Source organism: Talpa occidentalis, unplaced genomic scaffold, assembly GCF_014898055.3.
Source record: "Talpa occidentalis isolate TD23 unplaced genomic scaffold, MPIMG_talOcc4v2.1, whole genome shotgun sequence".
Taxonomy (NCBI): domain Eukaryota; kingdom Metazoa; phylum Chordata; class Mammalia; order Eulipotyphla; family Talpidae; genus Talpa; species Talpa occidentalis.
This window is the reverse complement of record NW_026555331.1, coordinates 40538018-40562684: the sequence shown is the minus strand read 5'-3', so window position 1 is coordinate 40562684 and position 24667 is coordinate 40538018. Positions and strand designations below refer to the sequence as shown.

The window sequence follows — 24667 nt, the reverse complement described above, 5'->3', positions numbered from 1 at the left end:
TGGTTGAGTGCTGGGCTGCGAAGCTGCCCGCAGACTCTGCAGCGCCGGTTCTATTCCCGGCCCCCCGCAAGGGTCCCACTTGGCACGACAGATCTCTCCTGTCTCACCAGCTGCTCCCCTCAGCAGTGTATTTCGTCAGTCTGCCTGTTCTGTTCCCCGCTCTGGCTCTGGTGAATCCTCTCACCCACCCGTGCATCTGGCCTGTACCCTGGTTCTTGTATAAATAAATAAATCTTAAAAAAAAGAGAAATAATATTTATATCTTGGTATGGGGCATTTTAATAATGTTTCCCTTTTTTTGAGAACTTCTGGAAAATATATATTCAATGGTATTGAGACTTCTAGTTGCCAGTAAAGAAAAAGGAAAAAATTTACATTGGGTAGGCAACTAGCAGCACTTGCAAAAAAATTATTTCACACAATGCATCTCTTTCACAAATTTGATTATATGCTGAGGAATGTCATTAAGTCAATACAAAATAGAGCATAAATATATATATATAAGAATAGAGCCTTCTCCCTACTACTTCTCCCTCTATGTAATTATCAAGACTAGTAAAATCGTTACTAGTCTTACAACATTATCTTTTACCTTTACAGTGTACTTGCTGCAATAATTCTCATTCAGCTCTCCTATAGCTATTAATATGCAATGTATTTGCAGTGCCCTGACCACATAGATTAGATGTTAAATAAGAAATGATATTGTGTGACTTAGAAAAGAATCTATTTTAAGCTCCTGCATCTAAGCAAACACTGCTTCCTTTAAAGAAGACTGATAATTACTTTCCTGTAGTTACAGTTTACAGGTGGTGACCAAGAGCGCACCATTAATAAATACTAGTTTAGAAAAAAGCAGAAAAAGCAAGAAGTTTACATCTCTTAGGGCATAAAAAGAAACACAGTTGTCCCTGAAAATCAATTTGTAAAGTTTCCATTTATAGCAACTTATTTCTGTCTAGAACACAACTAAGTGAAAATTAATAGTATATGTAATTGTTGGTATTTAAAATAGGCAAAATGGCATTTTTGAGGGAAGAGGTAAATACTTAAAAATTTAAGGGCTCTACTAGTCCAATTTTTCTTATCTTAAATATGTTAAACATGTTTTATTTCCATAGTTCTTTGCTAGAATCTGTAGTTGCATGAGAGGACTGATTAACTGTCAAAAAGGGATACTCCTAATATGTAGAGGTGTCTTTTATTCCTTGCTATTTGTGTAAATTATTCATTAATACCAAAGTGCTACATTAAGGAATCTGTTTCAAGTAAAGCAAGTGTAATAGTGTTGCAGTCATATCTGTATCAAACAACCTGGGAACAAAGTCTATATGATTTCTCTTTTAATGATAATGTTATAATTTAATGATGTTTTATTAAGTTCTTTGAATTCTTTGCATGATTCATGTGCTAAAAAATAATTAGGTTGATTAGATCTTATTTCAATTACCTTTAAAAGGAAAGAATTGGAACCCATGTGATTTTAAAGAATTCTTACTCATTCATTAATTTTTCATGTGTTGAGTTTCTTTAAAGTATATCAAAAATTCACTATTATTACTTTGTGATGATTGATCAATTGTATTGACTACTCTTTCACTTAAAGTCATCTTGTTTAACTAGATAATTAAGTTTGGAAAACTGAAATCATTATAAGTTAATTTTTCACATTTAGTATATTTAGATTTAAAATTATGTACATATATTTTTTGGTTTTATTTTATTTCAGTGTTTGGAAATGATGGATTTTATATAATACTGAAAGGCATGGCTCGACCTCAAACAATGGAACATAGAAGTTTTATTGAAGAAAATAAGTCACCAACCTCTTTCACACCTCAGGGTTTTCATGGCATTCTTCTCGGTGAAGAATTAAAACATACTCCACTTGCTGTGATGTTCCTGTCTCCATGTGAGCCAGTGGTAAGAAATGAGCATTTACTATTACCACAAACAGCAAGGTAAAATTTTATCTCCATCAGTCCAAATAACTTCGTTTCTGAAATATTCAAGATAATATTTAAAAAAAACCTAAAGATTATGCAATTGATATGAAAAATGAAAACTGAAGTTTGTTTAACAATTATTGCTAATCAATGCCTTTGACAACATATGCCTACTGGGAGAGGGTGTAGTTATACTTGATAACTGAGACAAGGTCAATGTCTTTGGGTTGCTGAATGAAGTGAGATAGCTTGATGTAATATTAGGGGTTATGTGAAGAAGAGAAAAAGAACAGATAATAAAGGACCTTTTAAATCAAATTAAGAGTGTGTGCCCATCCTATTTCTTAAGAGCAATGCTAAGATAATAAAGGAATTGATCCCATTAAAATCAGAAAGTCTGCTTGAGGAAAGTTTCTGCATATTTGCGCTAGTACAAGACTATCAGTTGATCAAAAACGGAAAATTCAACATCTTTCTTCATTTCTATATATTTCTCTAGGGACTTAGGTCTTCTTTGACTGGAATTCTGGCAAAACAAAGTCAATTTTAGATATAGGGTGTCCAAAATGTTCAGAGTAGAAAAGAGCCAAAGGAATCAATTCAAACCAAAGTACTTAGCACTATAAGCTAAAGTGAGAGGGACACCTTGAAAATTCTCAGATTTAGGAGGAATAAACATGGATAAAACCAAGAAAGAAAAAATAACAAAAAAATGAGACAGAAGAGCATATTTTTTTTGAATCCAGATGAATGGGTAATGTTTCTGGTTTTTCTTGGTAGGGATGTAAAAGAATGCATTCACCACTCAGTGGGCACATGCCACAAGTACCTGATGCCATTTTGATATGCTTTACAAGAGAAAGCCACTTTTGGCACAGCAGCAATAATTAGGATTGCATCTTAGTTACCCTGTAGTAGTCAACTTCAGTTTCCCAGGATACTTTTGTTTGTTTTGGGGGGAGAAACTCATGATTTAAGTAGGCATATAATGCCACTGTTACTTCTGAATCCTTCATTAGGTGAGGACAACACTGATCTCCATCTACCTGAGTTGTAATTTTTTTTTTTCCCACAGTTGTAGTAAGGTAAAATGGACATCAAAACTGCATATATTTAAGACATTTAATTTCATGTTTTGCTATAGTATGCATTGTGAAATGATCATCACAATCAAATTAATTATCATATCTATAATTTCATGGTGTGTGTGTGTGTGTGTGTGTGTGATGAGAACATTTAAGATCTACCTTCTCGGCTATTCCAAACATACAATATAATATTGTTGATTATGGACCCCACACTTTACATTAGATCTCCTAGACATACCCAACTTGTATAATTTAAACTTTGTATTCTTTGATTGAAATTTCCTCTTCTCCTGGGCTCTGGTAACCCACTTTATACTTTCTGCTTCTTTGAGTTTATTCTTAACTACACATGTAAGTGAGGATATACAATATCTGTCTGGCTTATTCACATAGCATGATGTCCTCCAGCATCATCCACATTGTTGCAATTTGTAAGATCTCCATCTGTTAAGAGTAAATAATATCCCATTGTAGGGTGTGTGCATGTATGTATAGTTAAATTGTTTTCACATCTTGGTTATTGTGAATGATGCTGCAATGAACATGGGAACATAAATATTTACTGAGATATTGATTCATTTTCTTTAGATATATACACAGAGGAATTGTATGGTAATTCTACCTTTAATTTTTTAAGGAAACGCCATACTGTTTTCAATAATGGCTGTACTGATTTCTGTTTCATCAGCAGTGTACAGAGTCCTGTTCCTTTTACATCTTTCCAACACCTTTTGTCTTTTTTGTAGTTACCTTTCTAACAGATCTAAGGCAATATTCATTGTGCTTTTTATTTTTGTTTGCTTGCTGATTAGGAATGTTGAACACATTTTCACATACCTGTTGACCATGTTTATTTAAGTCCTTTTCTCATTTTAAATTTATTTCTTTGCTTGATTTGTGTGAGTTCCGTATACATTCTGCTTATAAACCTATTATCAGATACTTGGTTTTCAAATATTTTCTCTCATTACATAGGTTGCCTATGTTGAGTCTTTCCCTTCTTCATAGAAGCTTTTTAGTTTCACACAACCTCCATTGTCTATTTTCCTTTTGTTGCCTATATATCTAGTGTCATATCCAAAAATTTATTGTCCAGATCAATATCAACAAGCATTTTCTCTAGGTTTTCTTCTAGAATTTTATAGTTTCAAGCTTTACTTGTAAACCTCTAAACCATTTTGAGTTATTTTTTAATAAATTATGAGATAAGTGAGCCCATTCATTTTTTTTTTCTGATTTTTTTAAAGATTTATTTATTTATTTACACAAGCACTGGGTACAGTCAGAAGCGCGGGAGGGTGAGAGAATTCACCAGAGTCAGAGCGGAGAGCAGAACAGGCAGACTGACAAAGTACACTTCTGAGGGGTGCAGCGGGCACAGCAGGAGAGGACTGCATGCCGTGTGGTGTGCTGCCCTGTGGGAAGCTGCCGGCAGCTTCGCAAACCAGCGCTCAACAGCTGCACCACTGGCAAGGCCCCATTCATTGTTTTGCATGTGAATACCAACTTTTCCCAGCACCATTTATTGAAGAGACTGCCCTTTCCATAGTTTGTGCTTTTGGTACTCCTATGGAAGATCAGTTGACCAGAAATGTATAAATTTGCTTCTGGGCTCTCTATCTGTTCCATTGGTCTATATATCTGCTTATATGCCATCCGTATTTTATATACTAAACTTTGTAATACAGTTTGAAACCAGAAAGTGTGATGTCTCTGCCTTTGTTTTTCAAAATTGCTTTTTCAATGTGTTGTTTTTTCTGGATCTGTATGATTTCAGAATTGTTTTTCTGTTTCTGTACAGAATGCCATTGGAATTTTGATAGGGATTGCACTGAATCTGTAGATTAGCTTTACTAATATGAACATTTCAAAAAATCATCTTTCAGATTCTATTTATTCTTTGCTTGGATGTAAAGGAAAATATTGTATTTTAAGTATACCACCTTTAAAAAAAAAGCAGGGGAAATACTAACTTGTGATTTATATGTAAAAACTCATTTTGGATGAGTTGGGAGGAGTGGCTTTGCATAATGCAGTGCTGGAGAAAAACACAGAAATCAGTGAGGTGCTTTGGAAATAGTGCAAATGTTTTTTGTCTGGACAGTGTTCCTTTAATAAGATGTATAGACATAGGTGGATGTGAATATATAAATTAGGTGGATTATAAAATAGGTGGATTTAAAATTGATAGGACTTGCTTATGGTGTAGACATTAAAGATGTGTGAACGAGAGGATTTAACATTCATTTCTAAAATTTTGGATAGAAAAAATTGGTGAATGCTAGGATCAGTGAGATTGGGAAGACTGACATAGAAGAGGATTTGGGAAAGAAAGCATAATATCCAGGTAGAGGGATATAGTGACATTGAAATAGGAGTCTAGATCTTAAGAGCACAGTGTTGCTCTTAAATATCTGTACTGTTGTTTGTTTCAGTAGATATTACCTTTTGTTGCTGAAAGTAGTATGAATATGCTACAACTTATGCATTATTTTGTTTACAGACATCTGAGTGATTTTCAAAGTAGTGAACATTCTTTACAAGATACTTACTTTGTGTGAGACAAATGTTTTTATTTCTCTGAGTAAATTTTAGGAATAAAATTATTAGTTCACATAGAAGACATGTATTTAACTTTTTATGAACTTGCTAAATAATTAGCCAAAGAAGTTACAACACTTAAAAGTATAGATTCTAAATAATGATTTTTTTATATAACATTTTGTTATATTCATTTATATTGTTATAATTTATTATATTGTTATTATATTATTATAATTTTATTATATTATTATATTATTATAATTTTATTTATTATATAATATATAATAATATATTATTATATTGTTATAATTTACATTACATTGTTATAAGTTTACATTATTTATATTGTTAAGTTCAGTGGAGGGGGCAATGACAATGGATAGCATATGGAGACCTAATTTAGAATTTTATTGATGATAGGGTTTTAATTTGAAATCTTTCAAAAATGGTGAGGCTTGTCTAAATTCATAAGCTCATTCAGAGTTCAAAAGAAACATGGTCTTTCATTTAGTTATTTGGGCCTAGACTAGGAAAAGTTTTAGTGAGAAGCTGCACAATAGAAAATAGGGAAAGTCTTGTTAGCTAAGAGAGAGTCTCTTTATATTAAAATTCCAGGACATTTCCACCCCCTTTTAAAGCTGTTGGACAAAGGACTACAGCAATATGTAAGGTTGTTGCTTGTGGGAAAAAGGCCAGTTTAAAAGATCATCTGTATGTTATTGATAAAAATGTGCAGTATATAAAAAATAAGGTTTTTAAAGTTAATGTTAAATATAGGACCTAATTTTTTTGTCTTACAAAAGGGAAATCATAAAATGTAACATATGGATTGATCTGATTATAGTATAGATGAGACTAAGAAGCAGATACAGTTATTACTCCAGTCATAAACCTGATAATGATGATGATAATGATGATGATGATGAAAAAGATGATTTATAATAAAACATCTGTTATTTAGTGAGTGTTCACTATGTTGTACTAAATTAAGGCTAATTTAAGACCATTATATAGAGAATTTTACATAATTCTCACAACAATCCTTTGATGTAATATTGCAGTTTTTATCTTTGAGGAAACTAAGACTTTGTTAACTGTCCAATTTCATATAACTGTCAGATACTCAAGAATAATTTGACTCAAAGAGAACACAGATTTTAAAGCCCACACTATTAATCACCAACCCTCTTTGTCCTTTTAAGCAAACATGTTCATTTCTTGAGTGAAGTTTTAATGTAAAATAACTAGAAATAACATTTAGAAAAAACTTTTAAATCAGTTACAGGTCCTTTGGTGACAGATGTGCACAACACAATAATAAACAAATTTTGAAATACTCCCAAGTAGAAATGATACTTTTTTGGGTCCCGTTTTGTAGTGCTTAAGAATGCTGACATTAAAGATTAGACTAAAGGTACACTAAAATGAGCTTTGGACATCTAAATTAGCTTCTGATCTCAGAAGCTGGCATTACTTAAATGCTAAGTAACCAAAAGGAAATATCTCTTTGCCCATATGTGAATAGTCATTTTAGAACACATTTTTATGTGAAATTAGATCTTTAATTTACAGTTGCCATGTAATGATTGAAACCATTTTGATGACTCAGGAGGTCACATTAAGTTGTAATGAATTAACTTAGCACAATTTTTTCTTTTGTTTTGCCATTGCCTGTTTATGTGGCAGTGCAGACAGATGTCATAAGAGCTGAAGTGTAGCAAAGCTTTTTGTGATCATCATTTTAAAAACAAACTTTCCTTGTTTGTCCACTTTTCTGACTATGCTACATTGGATAAATTACTTAAGACTTAATTGCTTCAGCTTTATTGGTTCTACCTCCTTTTGTGATTACATATAAATTGGGTAACCAGAGATAATAGGTACATGTGCATAATCTAGTTGCTTGTTGCATACATTTTATTGTGAATTTTATGTAAGTTTCATTATTTTGTGGGAATATAATCTCATCTAAAGATCAGTCTTCACTGGCTTGAATTAATTGCTGACTAGTGTGAGAATTGGGTGATGGTGGCTGAGGTCGTGGGGGTATATTTGGAAAAACAAATTTGTTGCCAATATGTATGTATACTTATTTAGAGTAAAAAAAAATTTTGAGTAAATTAGTCGTTGAACCAATGAATACCAATTTTCAATCTCCCAATTACAAAGTGTTTTTAATCTGTGCTATCAATACAAGTTGTATCAATTTTAGCACAGGGTAATTGAACCATGAGGATCTTACTCAGACTGTCTAATACATTTGAGGTTTTATCAGATATTTGAAGGAAATTTGGAGGGAATTCAGAGGCATTTATAAATAGTTGTTTCCACTGGAGAAATATTCACCCTTTTGTTTTATAGGAAGCTGAATAGAAATTTCATCTCTAGATTCCAAATAAAACTCAACCAATCATATCCCATTCCCAAATGGGAATTTATTACAATTAATTTTGGACTAAGCAGAATAGTGGGATATCCTGAAAAGTAAAGACAAAAGCATGTTTGATAAGTAAAAATACTCTGTGATATCTATGGTTAAATTCTCTGCCTTGAGAACCCTCTAAGTGGGTGCTACCTGACTTTTTGTTCTCTAAGTATGCTGTTCTCTAAGTTCAGTTTTCCTCACTTGTTTCCTCATCTCTCCTAAACCAAAGTATCAACACACCGGATTCCCAGTGCACACTTCCAATAAGCTCCTCCATTTCTTATCTCATTTATTCATAGACTCTCTTGTATGCTTCTCTGCTACTTCTATCTTAGATGTCTCTCTCCCCATACCCTATTTACCCCTACCCCTCCACTCCATGGGAAAGCAGTTTCCTTGATACCTAGGAATTAATTTTATTCAGATGCCTAATATGGTATTTCAAGAAACTTTTAAGGTATTCAATAAGAATAAAATTAAGTTTAATTTAATTAGGCAGGACCTTCAAAATATCAATGATGAAATGGGAATGAGTTTTTGAATAAATTTTATTGCAAATGATGGAGAATTTAATCTCACATACAGTTCCTGATTTTATATTAACTGCACTTATTTGATGTAAATTGATATATTCCAGATATATGAAATTATTTTATTTTTAAAACACAATAGACTATTTAAAAATTAAAAACTAGAAAGTCACTCGGGAATTTTTACTTGATGATGTCATTAGAACCAAACAGTTATTTCTTCAGTACAAAAAATTAATATGCTAATAGATAACTTATGATTTATTTAACATGTGAAGGTATCCCTAAGATCTCTTCACAAGCAGTGGTCTTTCATTTTTAAAGAGTTAAAATGGTATAACTAAAAATTAACATTAAGTCATAGTAAATTTACTACTATTTGAAAATAAATTAGAGCAAGAGTAAAATTATACTACCTATAGGACATTTTGCTGCTTTTCTTTTATAAAAGCAATGAAGGAGAGGTTTATTGGTACATATTAAGTGTGCTTATCAATTTTTGTGTATTGTCATAAAAGAGCTTCACATTAGGCATTATATCAGATATGTCTCCTTTCAAAAGTACACACTTAGTAGAATTAAAGTTTTCAATCATTTTTATATTACCCCAGATTTTTTTTAAAGACTGTTTCTCATTTGACTACTTTATCTTGAAGACAACAAAGCATATTCAAATATGCTATTGTTTTTCCCCACCTTTGTGAATAATGTATATAAAGAACTTTAATAATAAGCAATTTCATCTTTAATATTTAAAATAGCTACTACTGTTACAACACTTATATAAATGTAGAAACATAAATGTACTTTCTGATTTATAGATGTGTGCATACCTTATATGAAATGCCTGTTTCATATTGTGCTCATTTTACTCTTTGCTTTTTCTGTTTTTTATTTTTGCTTATTAATTTATGAGATCTTTGAGTATAGTAATGATTTTTTCCCACTACATGTGTTGCAAATAGGATCTTCCAATATATTGTGGTGTTCATGCTTTTACTTTGTTTTTTTTCCCAATCACTACAGATATATCAACCTACCAATATTATGTACTCCAAAGTATTGTTTTCTGCCTTAAATGTCTATGAGTTTTTCTTGTCACCATGATGTTATAAAATATGTTATTTTTTAAAGATTTATTTATTTTTATACAAGAGCTGGGGTACAGGCCAGAGGCACAGGAGGTGTGAGAGGATTTACCAGAGGCAGAGCAGGGAACAGAACAGGCAGATTGACTGAAATACACTGCTGAAGGGAGCAGCATGCGAGTCAGGAGAGCTCTGCTGCGCCATGTGGGATTCTTGCAGGCTGGGATCTAACCCGCACTGCAGAGGCTGCGGATAACTTCCCAGCGTAGCGCTCAATCCGCTGCTCCCCCAGGGATGCCCTATAAAAATATGTTTAAAAACATTTTAGTCCATATCTTCATTGATTATTTTCACATTCACAACTTTTGAAGATCTCAAATATATTTTTCACGTGGTTTGCAAAGTAATTTTGTAGTTTTTCAATTGGGAATCTCAATACCACCACTAGATTTTTAAATAATTGTGATTAGTTTTGACTTCTTGAATTGGAAATTATTTTTTGAAAGTTTATTAAATGTTGGTTGCATCGTCATATCTCTCAGTGTTACTATTCATTTCTGTTTGATCAATATGTGAAACATTTCTATTAAAATTATTCAAGTGATATTGTGAATTAAGGCAATTATACTCATAGTTTTAAGAGCTTTTGCCTTAAATAATATAGTGTTTAATTGAACAGTTAAAAATTTTTCTTTTCTCCTAAATATTTTGGAAGACATTATTTACATTTATTTTGATAATGTTGATTTTTCATATTTAATATGATTTATGATGATAAGGGTGTTTACAATATGCCAGGTGTTTAAAACTCTTGATAGAGATAATAAATTAAATGTTTGATCACATTAATAAGAGACAGCAGCTGTGAAGTAGAAATTATTGTTTATATGCTATTTTATAATAAGAGAACCTAAGATAATGAAAGAACAAGAAGTTTACCTAAAAATATACAGTTCAGGGCCTCCCCGGTGGCGCAGCGGTTGAGCGCTGGGTGCGAAGCTGCCCGCGGCCTCTGCGGCGCGGTTCGATCCCGGCTGCTCCCCGCCACCGGAGGAGGGTCCCACATGGCGCGCAGACCTCTCCTGCCGCCCGCTGCTCCCCTCAGCAGTGTACTTCGGTCCTTCTGCCTGCTCTGCTCCCCACTCTGGCTCTGGTGAATTCTCTCGCCCTCCGTGCTTCTGACTGTACCCAGTGCATGAACAAAACAAACAAAACAAATAAATAAATAAATAAAACATGCCTAAAAAAAAAAAAAAAAAAAATATACAGTTCAAAGATGGTAGATTTTGGGCTCAAAGCTAGATAGCCTGGTTTTAAAGTCTGTGCATTCAAGCACCACATCCTATAACCTGTCCTAATAATAACATTTTCATTTTTGTTACTTGTCCTTTTCCTTCCTTCATTACATCCAATATCTTCCAAATATTTTTTCTACTTAAAAAGGGAGATGGGGGTGCTGAGCACAATGGACCATGGTGGAGGATTAAGGGTGATTTAGTGGTGGGAGAACTATGGTGACCACACCTGAGGGGAAAAATTCTTTTTTTTTTTTTAAATTATATTTTACAAAGACAGATTTATTAGGAAAAGGAGAAAGAAAAGGACATACCTGCGTAGTCACAATTAGTGAGGCACATTTTGCTAAGAAATTATTGTGAAAAAAATGAATAAGGATTTAAAGTAATGATAGTTCAATATTAAATACAAAATAAAATATTTCTTGTTCATTATTTTAATTTCTCAACAATTTTGCTCCTGGTTATATAGTTACTTTAATTTCAAGACTGCAAATTAAATTTTCAGAATTGCCCTTGTTTTTCAATTCCTCTTCTAATTTGTTTAATTTGAAAAATCAAACAAATTGCTAATTTCAAATCAAATTTTTGAAAGTTTCATTTTTGAGTCTGAATACATTTTTGCCTCTGTCATTGTATCTGTGTAAGAAATTTTGTTATATTTTAAGGTTTTCTGTTAAGAGCACTTTAGGTTCACAGCAAAATTGAAAGGAAGTTACCCTCTTCCCTCACTCACTCTTAGGCTACTCCCATGTCAACATGTCAACATCTCCTGTGAGTGGAGCATTTGTTACAACTGATGAACCTACATTGGCAGAACATAATCACTCAAAGTCTAGCTTTCAATTAATGTTTTCCTGGATTATTTTATTTACTCTATTTCAAGGAATAATTTACTTCTGTGTGCTGAGGTCATTGATATAATTCATCAATCTTAGCAGCTGTACAGTAGCAGATAATCATCCCAAACTTCTTGAGAAGGTCATAGAAAAGCAACTTTCCTCCTTCCAGGTGTAGGTAACTTACTCCCAGCAAAATTTTTGGCAATAAATAAATGCCTCTTGACAGCTCAACACCACCATACAAATATTTCTGTTTTATCTTAAGTGTTCAAAATTATGCTTCTTTTCTAATTGTTTTCTCATCAAAGAGTTAAGTAAGTAAAGAAAGGTATTCCAGCTGCCATTATCCCCTCCTCCAAGCCGCATATTTTGGATTAGTAATGAAATCTGTTTGTAAGGAGCACTTTTACAACCTACACTATTTTATAAACAGTGTAATTATGCAGGTAAAACAGTTTCATTTTTTGAAAGTCCTGCAGATACTTCTACTGATATATCTATAGGGTTGCTGTACTTTAATATCCATTTCATCTCCAAAATTTTTTCCCGAAATGCTGTTTTAAGATTACAGTTCTTTACTTTCTCTCTCCCTCTCTCCCCAGCTGAATCTTGGTACTCCTTACTATTTTGATTTTTGAAAGCTTCTAGGAGACACAAAATGGTGAAAAGATGAGGACCCATGCACTGGCAATCCCGTTCTGTAACCTTCCCATTATTTCTGTAATAATCTTACTTATTACACGTTTCCATTTTCAAGTTGTAACCTCTATGTTCTTTTCCTGCCCTCGGTCATATGGGAAGGGGGTCTTTTGAGTTTAGTTATTAGCAATCTAGATGATGTCAATAAGTGTCAAAATTTTTGACATTAGTATCAACTTGGAATATGGTCTGTCACTTTTGAGTATAGAATTTTTCCCTTCTATTTCATGAAATTTGGTTAGAGAATCTCATCTTAACCTTTGTATCACTTAAGAGAGTTTTGAATGTGTGTAATCTAAACCCCTACCAATAATAGCTTAACCAATAAGTATAATATGTTATATAAAGGAAGTCTGGAGACAGATGGGTATAGGTCTAGTAAATTTGGGGCTAAAACAATGTCACCCATACTCAGGAGCTTCCCCATCTTTCTATCCTGTCATCCATAGAATGCTAAATTTATTTCTAAAGCTTGCCTCACAAATGTCATTTTTACCAGCACATGGTAGGGAAGTTCTTCCTTAGCTATCTTTTTTCCCACTGAGGAAAAAAAATTCACAAAATATACAGAAAGCAAAGGCTTCCATTTCTGTCTGTTGGTAGAATAGGTCATGTATCAATGCTATGATCGAAATGTTTGTACCCCCTCAAAATGCATCTTTTGAAATCCTGAAATTTAAAGTGATGGTACTAGAAAGTGGGACCTTTAGAATTAGGTTATGATGGCTGAGTCCACTGAATGATATTTGTGCCATTATATTCGAGACTCCAGAGAAATACATTGCCCCCTTTCACTATGTGAAGATACAGTGAGAAGTACACAGCTCTGAATACCACTTTCACCTGACCATTTTGGCAATACTGATCTTTGATTTCCATCTTCCAGAAATATGGGCAATGTGTTTCTGCTGTTTATAAGCCGCTTAATGTGTGATATTATAACAGCCCAATTGAACTAAGACAGGTCACCTTTCAATTCAAAGTTAACAGAGACAAATATGATCATCACTATTATCTCATCACTATTATCTTAGAGCAATCAAGATTCAGTCTCAATGACTTAGTCCTGGTCTCTGACACTCTGCAATCTGATGCCTGAACAAAGTAAGACTTCTGTTACAAATAAGACAAAAGTGAAGAAATGCTATTGAGTAAATGAGTATGATTCTGGGCGCAAAAATTCTCAGGGGTTAGACATTATGCAAGAAATTTTGGTTATTCTGCAGATCAGCAAAGATCTCTATAAAAACAAGATCCTCAAGATCATTACTATAATTTCAGTTTTCAAGCTATTGTGCTACTGTTATCCTAATATTTTGAGTGATAAACATGGCTTGTACTTTTGTAATGCTACATGGCTGGTGCTTTTGTAATTTGACATTAGAGATTGGATCAACTTTATCTTTCTATATCAGGTAGCATTTATTCTTTTCAAATGCTGTTTTACTACTCAGTGGCAGATGGCTGTATATATGTTCCATTACAGTATTTTTAAAATTACGACCTTTATTATTTTTAGGACTACCACAGGCAATCAGAAATTTGGGGTAGATTACTGTTCTCCACCTAACTGACCCATAGGCCGTTAAGAAGACAACTCAAATTAAGAACTTCTTTGTATTTACCTTTTTAAAATAGTACACTTCTGAATCACATTTCTTTGAAGAAAGTATTTTTAAGTAGTAGGGAAGGTGTATTTGAAGAATATCATAGTGGAATCCATATTGATTGCAATACCTGATGTACAGATTTATGTATTTCCACATAAGCATATAATAATGTATTTTTTGATGGAACAGCAAAAACATGAATATATTTAAGTTAGGTTGTCCATTCTGATATTTTGTTCTACATTTACAGTGTAGTGCTAGGAGCAGCCTTGGGCAGAAGTATGGCCTCAATGGCAGATTGTCTAGATCCCCTTTTTTTGAACACTTGGAGCGTGAGCTAGAGTTATCCCTTTTGCATTCTCTCCAGAACTGCTATCACCATCACTAGTATTTTATGTTGATGAATGTTAAAGAAGTTTAAGTTGCTTTTGCTATTTTTACAGCTTACACGGTGGAGTACTTTTGGAACCCTTGAAGATACACCTCAGACAGAATCAGAAGCAAGGAAATACTCAGTGGTTGCAGAAGAAGATTGTGAAATTCTTAGAATTTCTGCAAAGGAATTGGCAAAGTTAAAATTGGTATAACCATATCTAGTCTATATAGTAATAGAATATGAGTATAAATTCAATGTTTTGCCTCCCTAGACAGAATATCTCCTTTGGTTTTTAATTTACTTAACCTGGATACCAAAAAAATGTGATTAATGTGGTCAACATCACATAAGCCTTTGATGGTAATAGATGTTGAAATAGAAAGAAAGGTCTCTATGGATATATTTCATGTAAAGTTTTGAGTGCTTTTGTTTTTTCCTATAAATTGAAAATTCTTTTGTTCAACAAATATATGTTTTGGATGTCAACAGCATGTTATGTGTTAGAGATACCAGAATTATGAGACAGATGGAGTTCTATAGTCTTCCTAAAGGAAAAAAAATACTTGGAAGTGATTAGCATGATATTTCATAGTTATAACAGAAATCACAACCCAGAGCTGCATGAATAGGAGTTGATCACAATTTAATTCTGAGCTCTCATTTCTGCTGCGTTAAGATAATTCATTGCTTTCAAGTTTAACGATTTCTTTTGCTTTTTTTTTTAAAGATTGATTTATTTATTTATACAAGCACTGGGTACAGTCAGAAGCGTGGGAGGGTGAGAGAATTCACCAGAGCCAGACTGGGGAACAGAACATACAGACTGATGAAATACACTGCTGAGGGGAGCAGCGGGCGTGGCATGAGAGGTCTGCGTGCCATGTGGGACCCTCACCGGCAGCCGGGGATCAAACCGGCGCTGCAGAGGCTGCAGGCAGCTTCGCAGCCCAGCGCTCAATTGCTGCACAACCAGGGGAGGCCTGATTTCTTTTGCTTTAATCAAATCCAAGTTTTCCTCTCTATCCTATTTCTCTTCCCTTGAGTGTCAGAGAAGTTTGTACAAATGACAGGACTGGTAGTTTCTCATGTCCCTGTAGTACCGGCTCCCCTTGATAGGGCCTAGCCCTGGTACAGGTGCTACAGGACACTGGCATGGTTGGTGCCCTTGTTTAGGGTTAGGTGGTGGAGTTTATGTTGGAGGGAGATAAGGAAACATCTTGATTTAGGTTTCTAGTAGTCGGGGTTTCTTTTGATGCAGGGATCTCAGTGTCACTGGTGCAAATGGTTTTTTTTTCAGAATTCAGCTTAATCCAAATTCCTGGCCTTAGCAAGATTGACTTAAAATTATTTTGCATACTTTGTCATCTTTTCAAAGTATTAGTGTCACTTATTTGATATCATCAAATAGAACTTCTGAATTTAACCTTGATTATGACAGGGATTTTCAAAAATGCTAAAAGCTTAAAATTATTATGAGAAGTGGGAAATATATTTATAGTAGATCTGCAGATTAAAATTTCATAATAATTGCATGGTAATAGGATGATGTCCCTATAAATTCAAGTGTATTTTATGCCAATTTGTATTAATATAACCTTTTTGTTTTCTTTTTTGCCATTTATCTATTTATCATTCTCCCTTCTTTTTAAATTGCCTAATATGAAAAATTTGATGACTTTTTCAGGAAAAGAAAAAACTTGAGAATAAAGAAAAAGTGAAATTAATTCGTAGCTGTCCATATTATGAGGAGTGGCCCACTTTATCCATATATGAGCTAATTGCACTCATTAAATGGAAAAAATTTCCTCCGGGTCATGGTGAGTTTAATGCATTGGGATTATTTTATTTACAAACCATTATTGAAATTTTTCATAGTTTTTAATAATTTTAGGTGAGTTTTACTAATTTATTTAATGTTGCCTATAATTGGACCTTTAATTTAGAGTGTTGCCTTTTTTATTCAAAGTCATTCTGTATTGGCTTGAAAAGTGAGCTCAAAACTGGCCTTATTTCCACATTCCTTTATATCTCCCCACTGTTCAACCCTTCTTGCCCCACCCTCAGTCAATGAAAAGACCAAACTAAAAAGTACAGTGAGAGAATATAGTTGTTTTTTTTCTAGTTCTCCTGGTTAAACATCTACATAAGCATTAAGTTTGCATATCTGCACCTGTTGTACACATTATCAGTGGAAAATATATTTATGGAGAATCATTGAGGTTGAGATAAGAGGTAGCAGTAATAAAGCTGCTTGCATTTCCACAGTTGAGCAATGATGCCTGGATTTCTTAGGTTATATTAATGCAAAGAGTGTAGATGCATACATCACCTTGTATAATATATTCCATGTGTGAGAGCCCACTAAATAAGATATGTTAACTGTTATGGACTGAATGTTGGTGTTCCATAGAGTTCATATGTTGAAGCCCAATCCCAAACATGTATTATTTAGAAGTGGATGTGTTGGGAGGTACTGAACTCAGGAGGGTTGAGCCTTCATGAATAGATTTAATGCCCTTATAAATAGAAATATGAGAGATGATATCTATCTCTTTGTGAGATGAGAATGCAGTAGGAAGGCAGATGTCTGCAAGCAAGAAGAGGGCTCTCATCAGACATTGTATCTGCTGCCACCTTGATGTTGGACTTTCCACCATCCAAAGCTATAAGAAATTAATGCTTGCTGTTTATGCACCCAGTCTATGATATTTGGTTTAACAGCCAATTATATCAATGCCAGGGGAGCTGAGGCATTTGGAGCAGAGTTTTAGATCTTCTTCATGAGGAATCACTATTGTCTCAAAACCACAAAGAATAGAGACCTTCATCACTCTCCCAGTCAACTGGTAAAAGATCTAGTACTAGATGATAATGAAAGAGGATACAGTTTGAAAGAAATACTTCCACCTCAAATTTACAGAACTATGCTTGTAGTGAAGGATACGAGGCGGGGAGGAGACCATGTCTGAATTAAGTTTGAAACTAAAGTTCTAAAATGAATGAGTGTGAGTTGTAAATTCCATAATGCAACTGTTCCAATAGTAAAAATAAATGTTAGAGAAGTTATACTGTGGCTAAGATATCCTTTGAGTGAGTCATGTAATAGGAAAATGAGGCTTGGCTTAGCACCTTAGAGAGGTTCTTTTATTGGAAAAAAATAAATGTCATTAGAGATAAATTTATACTGAAAAATTGAGGTCACTTAATAAGCTTATTAAATTGATGATATTATTATAAACCCTTTCCTGAATTTGTTTCAAATATATTTCTAGTGTTTGTTTTATTTATCATTTTTTGAAATACAGTGCTTAGCACATTTAGCCAAATACATATTTTTCTCTTGCTTATAAAAAATGAATATTAGCCATGCTGCGTAGTTGTTCCTGAACTTTTCCCCTCATGAGGTACAAATGTCAATTTTTGGCCAACTGTGTACATAGGAGGTAAGTAATAAACTGACTTGTAAAAATTTGGAAATTGAGATTTTTAAATTCAGCATTTTCATTGTATAGAAACTTTTTAAAAAATGTGCATGCTTTGGATTTATCCTGGGTTTACTTTTTGTATTAAAAATATCAAATCTTGGTCTATGACTCATGTCCAGGGGGCTATTTTGTGTAAAAGGGGATCTCAGCCTTGTCAATCTATCAGGACACTGATATTTTTGAGATGATTAAAACATAGGAAATAAATCATAAAGATATTTTCAAGTGTGTGAGCCAAAAGAAAGTGGAATTTGAGGAAAAGGAGTAATTTCTACTCTTGCCACAGTGTGTTGCTCACTGATGCCCTTGACTTCATTGCCCTCACATCCCATTAGGGACACCACCTCCTGTTGGCCACTACTACCCAGGCTGTGCCAGCCCACAACCAGCAGTCCTAGGTTTTCTACAACCAGATCTTCATGGATAATGAATGGCATAACACTTTCATCAAGAAATGTTCCCTATAGTCAGACTATCCACTGGGGAAGTCATCTGTCAGATCGCTGAAGGGGACAGGGCAGTGAAGGCTGCTGGAGTTGCCTTTCTGCTGGGCTTACCCCGGCACCGCATGGGTATGTCAGAGAGCTGACTGCTGAAACAACTGACCGATCTGATTGAGCAGGACCTGGCAGGCCTAGAGACTGGAAATCTGCAAGCCCTAATCATCTCCTACATGGGAATATTTGGACCACGGTCCTCAAATATCTCTGGTATTATGCTGGCTGGGCTAATAATACCATGGGAAAAATACCCACTGACGGGGACGTCTTCAGTTACAGCTCCAGGAGCCTGTAGAGGTGTGTGGGCAGATCATTCCATGGAACTTCCTGCTCCTGAAGCGGCCATGGAAACTGGGTCCTTGGGGAACTGGTACTTGGTTGCAGTATAGGTGGCTGGGCAGGCTCCACTCACCTCCCTTTATGTGGCCAACTTGGCTATGGAGGCTGGCTTCCCCCCAACCTGGTCAATACTATACCTGAATTTGGCCCCAAGGCTGGGGCTGTCATCGCCTCCTACAGGGATGTGAATAAAGGGACTTCACAGCTCATGAGACTGGCCACCTAATTCAAGTAGCTACTGGGAGCAGTAACCTCAAGAGAGTGACCCTGGAGCTGGGGTAAACAGGCCCTGACATCATCATTCAATTGCTGACTTAGACTGGGCCATGGTGCAATCCCACTTTTCCCTGTTCTTCCACCAAGGCCAGTGCTGCTGTGCAGGTTCCTGAGTAGACATATGTATTACAAAAAGTTTGTGGAGTTGAGCATCCTCCAGTCATGTCTCGGGTGGTTCAGAACCCCTTTGACAGCTGGACTGAGCAGGGGCCGCAGGTAGACAAAACTCAATTTGAAAGGTCTGGCTATATCAAACCTAGGGTGGAGGAGGCTGCAAGCTGCTGTCATGGCTACTTCATCCAGCCAACTGTGTTTGGAGATGCACGGGATGGCATGACCATCACAAAGGAGATCTTTGTTTTGAAGTTTAAGACCATTGAGGAAGTTGTTAGGAAAGTCAACGATTCCAAGTTCTGGCTGGTTGCATCTGTCTTCAAGAAGGACTTGGCCAAGGCCAGCGATCTGTCCCTGGCCCTCCAGGCTGGCACCTTGTGAGTCAACTGCTATGAAGTGCTTGGGGGCCCTGTTTGCCATCTGATGCTACAAGATGTCTGGGAATGGCGGGCTGGGAGAATATGGAGGCCTGCAGGTGTACACAGAAGTGAAAACCATCACCATCAAAGTCACTCAGAAGAACTCATAAAGATCCATAGAGCTTTCCTACTCATCTAATGGCAAAAAGGACAAAGAGATCAGCAGCAAAACCAAGAAAAATGATGCTTGCATGCTGAAAGTCTCATAAGAGAAATTCTCCCTCAGATTCTCTTGGATCAAGAAAGCCCCGCATTTGAATTGATAAGTGGGACAGATATGGAGAAAACAGTATATGGAAAGTCTTTGAACAGAAACAATGATATTAGCTTTGGGTGGTGGGGGAAGGGGCAGTTTCAAAGGTAGATTTAAATGTCTCATCTTGTCTACTTGACACATTTATTATAACTTTCCTTTAAGAGGGAAAAAAAAGCTATTGTTTACAGCTGTACTAACCTCCGGGCAATAACTATAGCCTTGCACTGTATTCTGGACTAAAACTCATTATAAATGATGCTGCTCTTCAAAAAAATAAATAAATTTAGCATCAAGAAGTTAGGATGTTACTAATTTAATACACAGTTTCCTAGACTATGCTGATTTCTAATTCTTTATTGGTAAATGTCTTGAATAATGATGGTGGTGACTATTGCATTGGATAGTCTGTGATTATACTGAATAAGTCAGATTGTTTTTCAATGATTCCAAAACATATAAATATACAGTACTTACACTTACACAGTTTTAAAAAGTCATTTGTCCTCCTTAGAGAAGAGTGATGATTTCACTAGATGATCTTCAAAGCTCTTTTCAGGTCTGAAATACTATGATTCTTATAAATAAACATACCTACTTGAAGAATAAGTCCTGTCAACCAAATCTAATTTCTTTTATGCTAGTGACAAACTTGATATATCAAGGAGAAGGATTAGATATAATACTTCTTGACATTACACAGATTTATTTAAATTTTTATTAGAAAATGTAGAGAATGTAGCTCAAATGGTACTTTCATTATCTAAGTTTAAAACTGTCAGTAGTATGATTTCCAAAGCATAATTATATGTGTTTTGATCTCATCTTAGGAACATGTATTGGATGATATTTCAAAGAGATTTGATTAATTATTCAAACACTTGATAGAATATAGGATTAATCTTTGGCAGTATATGAAATAAAGTTTCATATTGTTTGAAATTTGTTTGAATTTGTTTGAATTTGTAGCATACAAACTAAAGTCCCCCCGCAGGTGTCATTCTTTCAAGAAGTGACTGGCTGGAAAATGGCAACCAGCTAGTGTTGGTTAGTGTTGCCAACCAAGGGTTGATCTCACTAATCAACCTGTTTCCAGGTGTATCATGTGTATAAGAAGAATGATAAATTCACTTGGCATCTGTGACCTATTTTTATATATGTTATTGTTATCCTGTTTGTGGCAGTATACTCCACTTCTCCTGGTAGGATTAATAAAGCAAACATAGAGACTATCTGTAGAAAGACTAACTAGAGACTAGAGAGAGTCACACACACGCACAAACACACACACAGAACAATCAATTTAGTAGTGAAAAATAAAATATGCAAATATAATAATGGTAAAAAGATTTCTAGTAATATCAAATCCAAACTAGACAGTTTCCACTCAGAATATATACTTTGAAACTACCTAATGAAAGCTTGAAGTTCTATATTCTGAATCACAATTGTTTGATATCAGTCTCTTGCAGATCAGACTCTTAGCCCCAGGACACATTCTTAGCATCCAGACTAAGGTTTGATTAGACGTGCCATTGGTTCTTCTGTGGTTTTCTTCCTCCATTCCTTTGTTACTGGTTTCTTTTGCATTAAGGGAATATAATTTAATGTAATATTAACTCATTTATAATTATTAATAGGCTTTTATTGTTTCAAGCAGTTCATAGCAAAATTGAGCAAAAGGTAGAGAGATTTCCCTGTCTGCTGTCAACAATCTTGGGAGCATGCCCCACTATCAACATACTCTACCAGAGAATTTGTTTCCATTCAGGAGCCTACATTGATACATCATCAACCCAAACTCAAAGTTTATATCATGGATCACTCTTGATGTTGTATATTCTATGGGTTTGAACAAATGTATTATGACATTTATCCAGTTATAGTATCATACAGAATAGTTTTTCAGTGGTTTAAATTCCTTAATTTTTCTCCACATATTCATGCCCTGCCCCTTCCCTGATCACTGATCATTTTTACTCTTTTCATGGGTTTGCCTTTTCCACAGCTGGAATTAAACAGTATGTAATATTTTCAGACTGATTTATTTCACTTAGTATATATCTACTTAATTTTCCTCCATTTTTTATTTTGTGGTTTGATAGCTCATTTTCTTACTAATACTAGTACTTACTTGATACTCCATTACTTGGACATATCATAGTGTATCAAACTATTCACTACTGAAGAACATCTTAATTGCTTCTAGATTTTGGTATTATGAATAAAGCTGCTATACACATCTATATGCAGGTTTTTGTGGACCTAAATTTTCCACTGTTGTGTAAATATGTAGGAGTGTAATTGTTAGGTCATGTGGTAAGAGTACTTTGGTAAGAAACTGTCAAACTTCCAAAGTGATGGTACTATTTTGCTTTTCCACCAGCAATTAAAATTTCTGTTGCACTTGGTGATGTCAGTGCTTTGAATTTTGGCCACTGAAATAGACCTATAGTAGTATTTCATTGTTTTAGCTTGCATTTCCCTCATGGCAGTTAAGTGGATTATCTTTTCATGCTTTTATTTATGATCTATGTCTACTTTGATGGTCTATTAAGATCTTTGGTCCATTTTTGAATCAGGTATTTTATTTTCTTTTAGTTGAGTTTGAAGAATTATTTTGTATTTGGGATAATAATGCTTTCCCAGAGGAATCTTTTGCAAATATTTTCTTAAAATCTGTGACTTGTCTCTTGAGTCTCTTGATATACCTTTCAAAGAGCAGTAAATTTTTATTTTTAATGAAATATAGTTTCTCAATTATTTTTGTTCTGGGTTTTTTTTACACTTAATTTTGCTTCATTTTAAACTTACGAAAGTTATTTGTAATTTTTTGACAACCCCAAACAATTAGATAATTAACTTGTAATCAATCCATTTATAATAGCACTAGGAAACAGAATAAGAACAAATTTAGCAAAAGAAGTACAAGATCTCATCATTAAAAAGTATGGAATAATTGCTGAGAATTTATTTTCCTTCTTTTTCCTGAGGTTTATTCACTTTTTATTATACTATTTTGATTGAGGTAACGTTGACTTACAATTATGTGTATGATTCAGATATATATGATCACACTTCTTTAGATGTATGTTACCAATGGCACCCACCACCAAGGTACCCATAGTCCTCTATGATGATCCATTGTCACCCCTTCCCATTCATGCCTACCCTCTCTTGCCTTTCCTGTAGCCTAGTTTCATAGTCATATTTTTATGGCTTGTTTTTGGTTTGTTTCTTAATTCTGTTTTGTTTTTCTATATTCCATATATGAAAGAAACCATCCAGTTTTTGTCTTTCTTTTTCTGGAATATTTAACTTAGCAAAATCCCTTCCAGTACCATCCATGTTGTTAAAAATTGTCATGTATCCATTTCTATTTAGAGCTGAGTATCTATCTATTTATCTGCCTATCTTTCTGTCTGTCTGTCTGTCTGTCTGTCTGTCTGCCTGCCTATCTAATGTTCTGAATCTACTCATCTGCCTTGGGCACTTAGGTTACTTCCATAACTTGGCTATTGTATATACTGCTGCAATGAACATCAGAATACATATATCCCTTGAAATTATTGTTTCTGCATTCTTTGGGTAGATAACCTCATAGCAGAATTGCTGGATCATATGGTAGATCTAGTTTTAATATTTTAATAAACCTCCATACTGTTTTCTATAGGGGCTGGACCAATCTACATTCCTGTCAACAATGTGCAAACATTCCTTTTTCTCTACATCCTCACCAAGACTTGTAGTTTCAGTACCTTTTGATATAGACTTCTCACAGATGATCAATGGTATCTCATTGTGATTTTGATTTCCCTGATAGTAGGTGGTGAGCATTTTTTCATGTGCCTATTGACACATGAAAGTGTTTATTTAGTCTTCTGCCATTTTTATTGGGTTTTTGATCTGAACATTTGTTCTTGGTCTTCCATAGAATTTCCATCTCTCTATTTACATGCCCATCTGTTATTGCATTCTGTCTACTTCATCCATTATTAATCATATTTGTTTTTAAATTCCCTGTTGGTATTTCTAACATCCCTGCCATACCTGATGTGAGACTGATTTTGTCTTTTCTAACGTTTTTTTAAGTGTGTTTTGTCATTCTTTTCCTGACATCACAGCATGATATACAGGGTAAACAGAAATTCTTCACATAGATATTTTGTAAGATGCAGAGGAGGAGCAGCATTTTATCTTTCTATGATTAGGTGTCAATCTTTTTTGTGACTCTATGCCTCTGGAATTTTGATACTGACATGTTTTATCAGCCCATTCCAACATAATCAGACAGTATGATCAATGGGCTGGAGTCAGGTATTTCCCTTTTTCCAGTTTGATTAGACTTTTGATAAGACCACATATATTAGATTATGGTTAACTAGTTCTGCCAAAAATGGCAGAATTTTTTTTTCAAATTTTTAACAAACCAATTATTTGAGAAGAAGCTTTTTTTTTTCACTAAACATCATATGTAGTCATAAATCTATAGAAATGCTGAATATAAGTAACATTCATTTCAATTAAAGCAATTTTTTAAAATTTCAGAGTAGAACCTATTTAGACACTATATTGTACTGCACTATAAGTATTATTTTATAATGGGACTGTTAACAGTGATGTTGCTTGAAGTATAGAATGCATTTTGGAATATAGTGTACTATTCAATATGAAACCACTAGACATTTGTACCTATTGAGGATTTGAAATGTGGCTAGGTCAAACAGAGACTACTGTAACTATAAAATACACATTGGGTTTTGAAGACTTAAAGTTTTATATGAATAAACTGATGTCAATAAATATTTTTAACACTGTTTTTGAAATGGGAAATATTG

General features: G+C 34.3%; 1 protein-coding gene and 1 pseudogene across 8 annotated transcripts in view; both read left to right on the top strand.

The window, feature by feature from the left end:
* CNBD1 (cyclic nucleotide binding domain containing 1) overlaps positions 1–24667 on the top strand; it is a 255795-nt gene that overhangs the window by 121987 nt on the left and 109141 nt on the right. For all 8 annotated transcript variants that reach the window (XR_008550616.1, XR_008550615.1, XR_008550614.1 and 5 more), the window contains exons 6-8: positions 1730–1923; positions 14511–14648; positions 16128–16260. Coding sequence is in view for 5 of the 8 variants with exons in the window: in XM_054692122.1 (XP_054548097.1) it covers positions 1730–1923; positions 14511–14648; positions 16128–16260 (465 nt within the window). In the remaining 3 variants the exon portion in view is untranslated. The remainder of the gene's footprint in view (positions 1–1729; positions 1924–14510; positions 14649–16127; positions 16261–24667) is intronic.
* LOC119256565 (aldehyde dehydrogenase, mitochondrial-like) lies at positions 16883–19686 on the top strand (annotated as a pseudogene).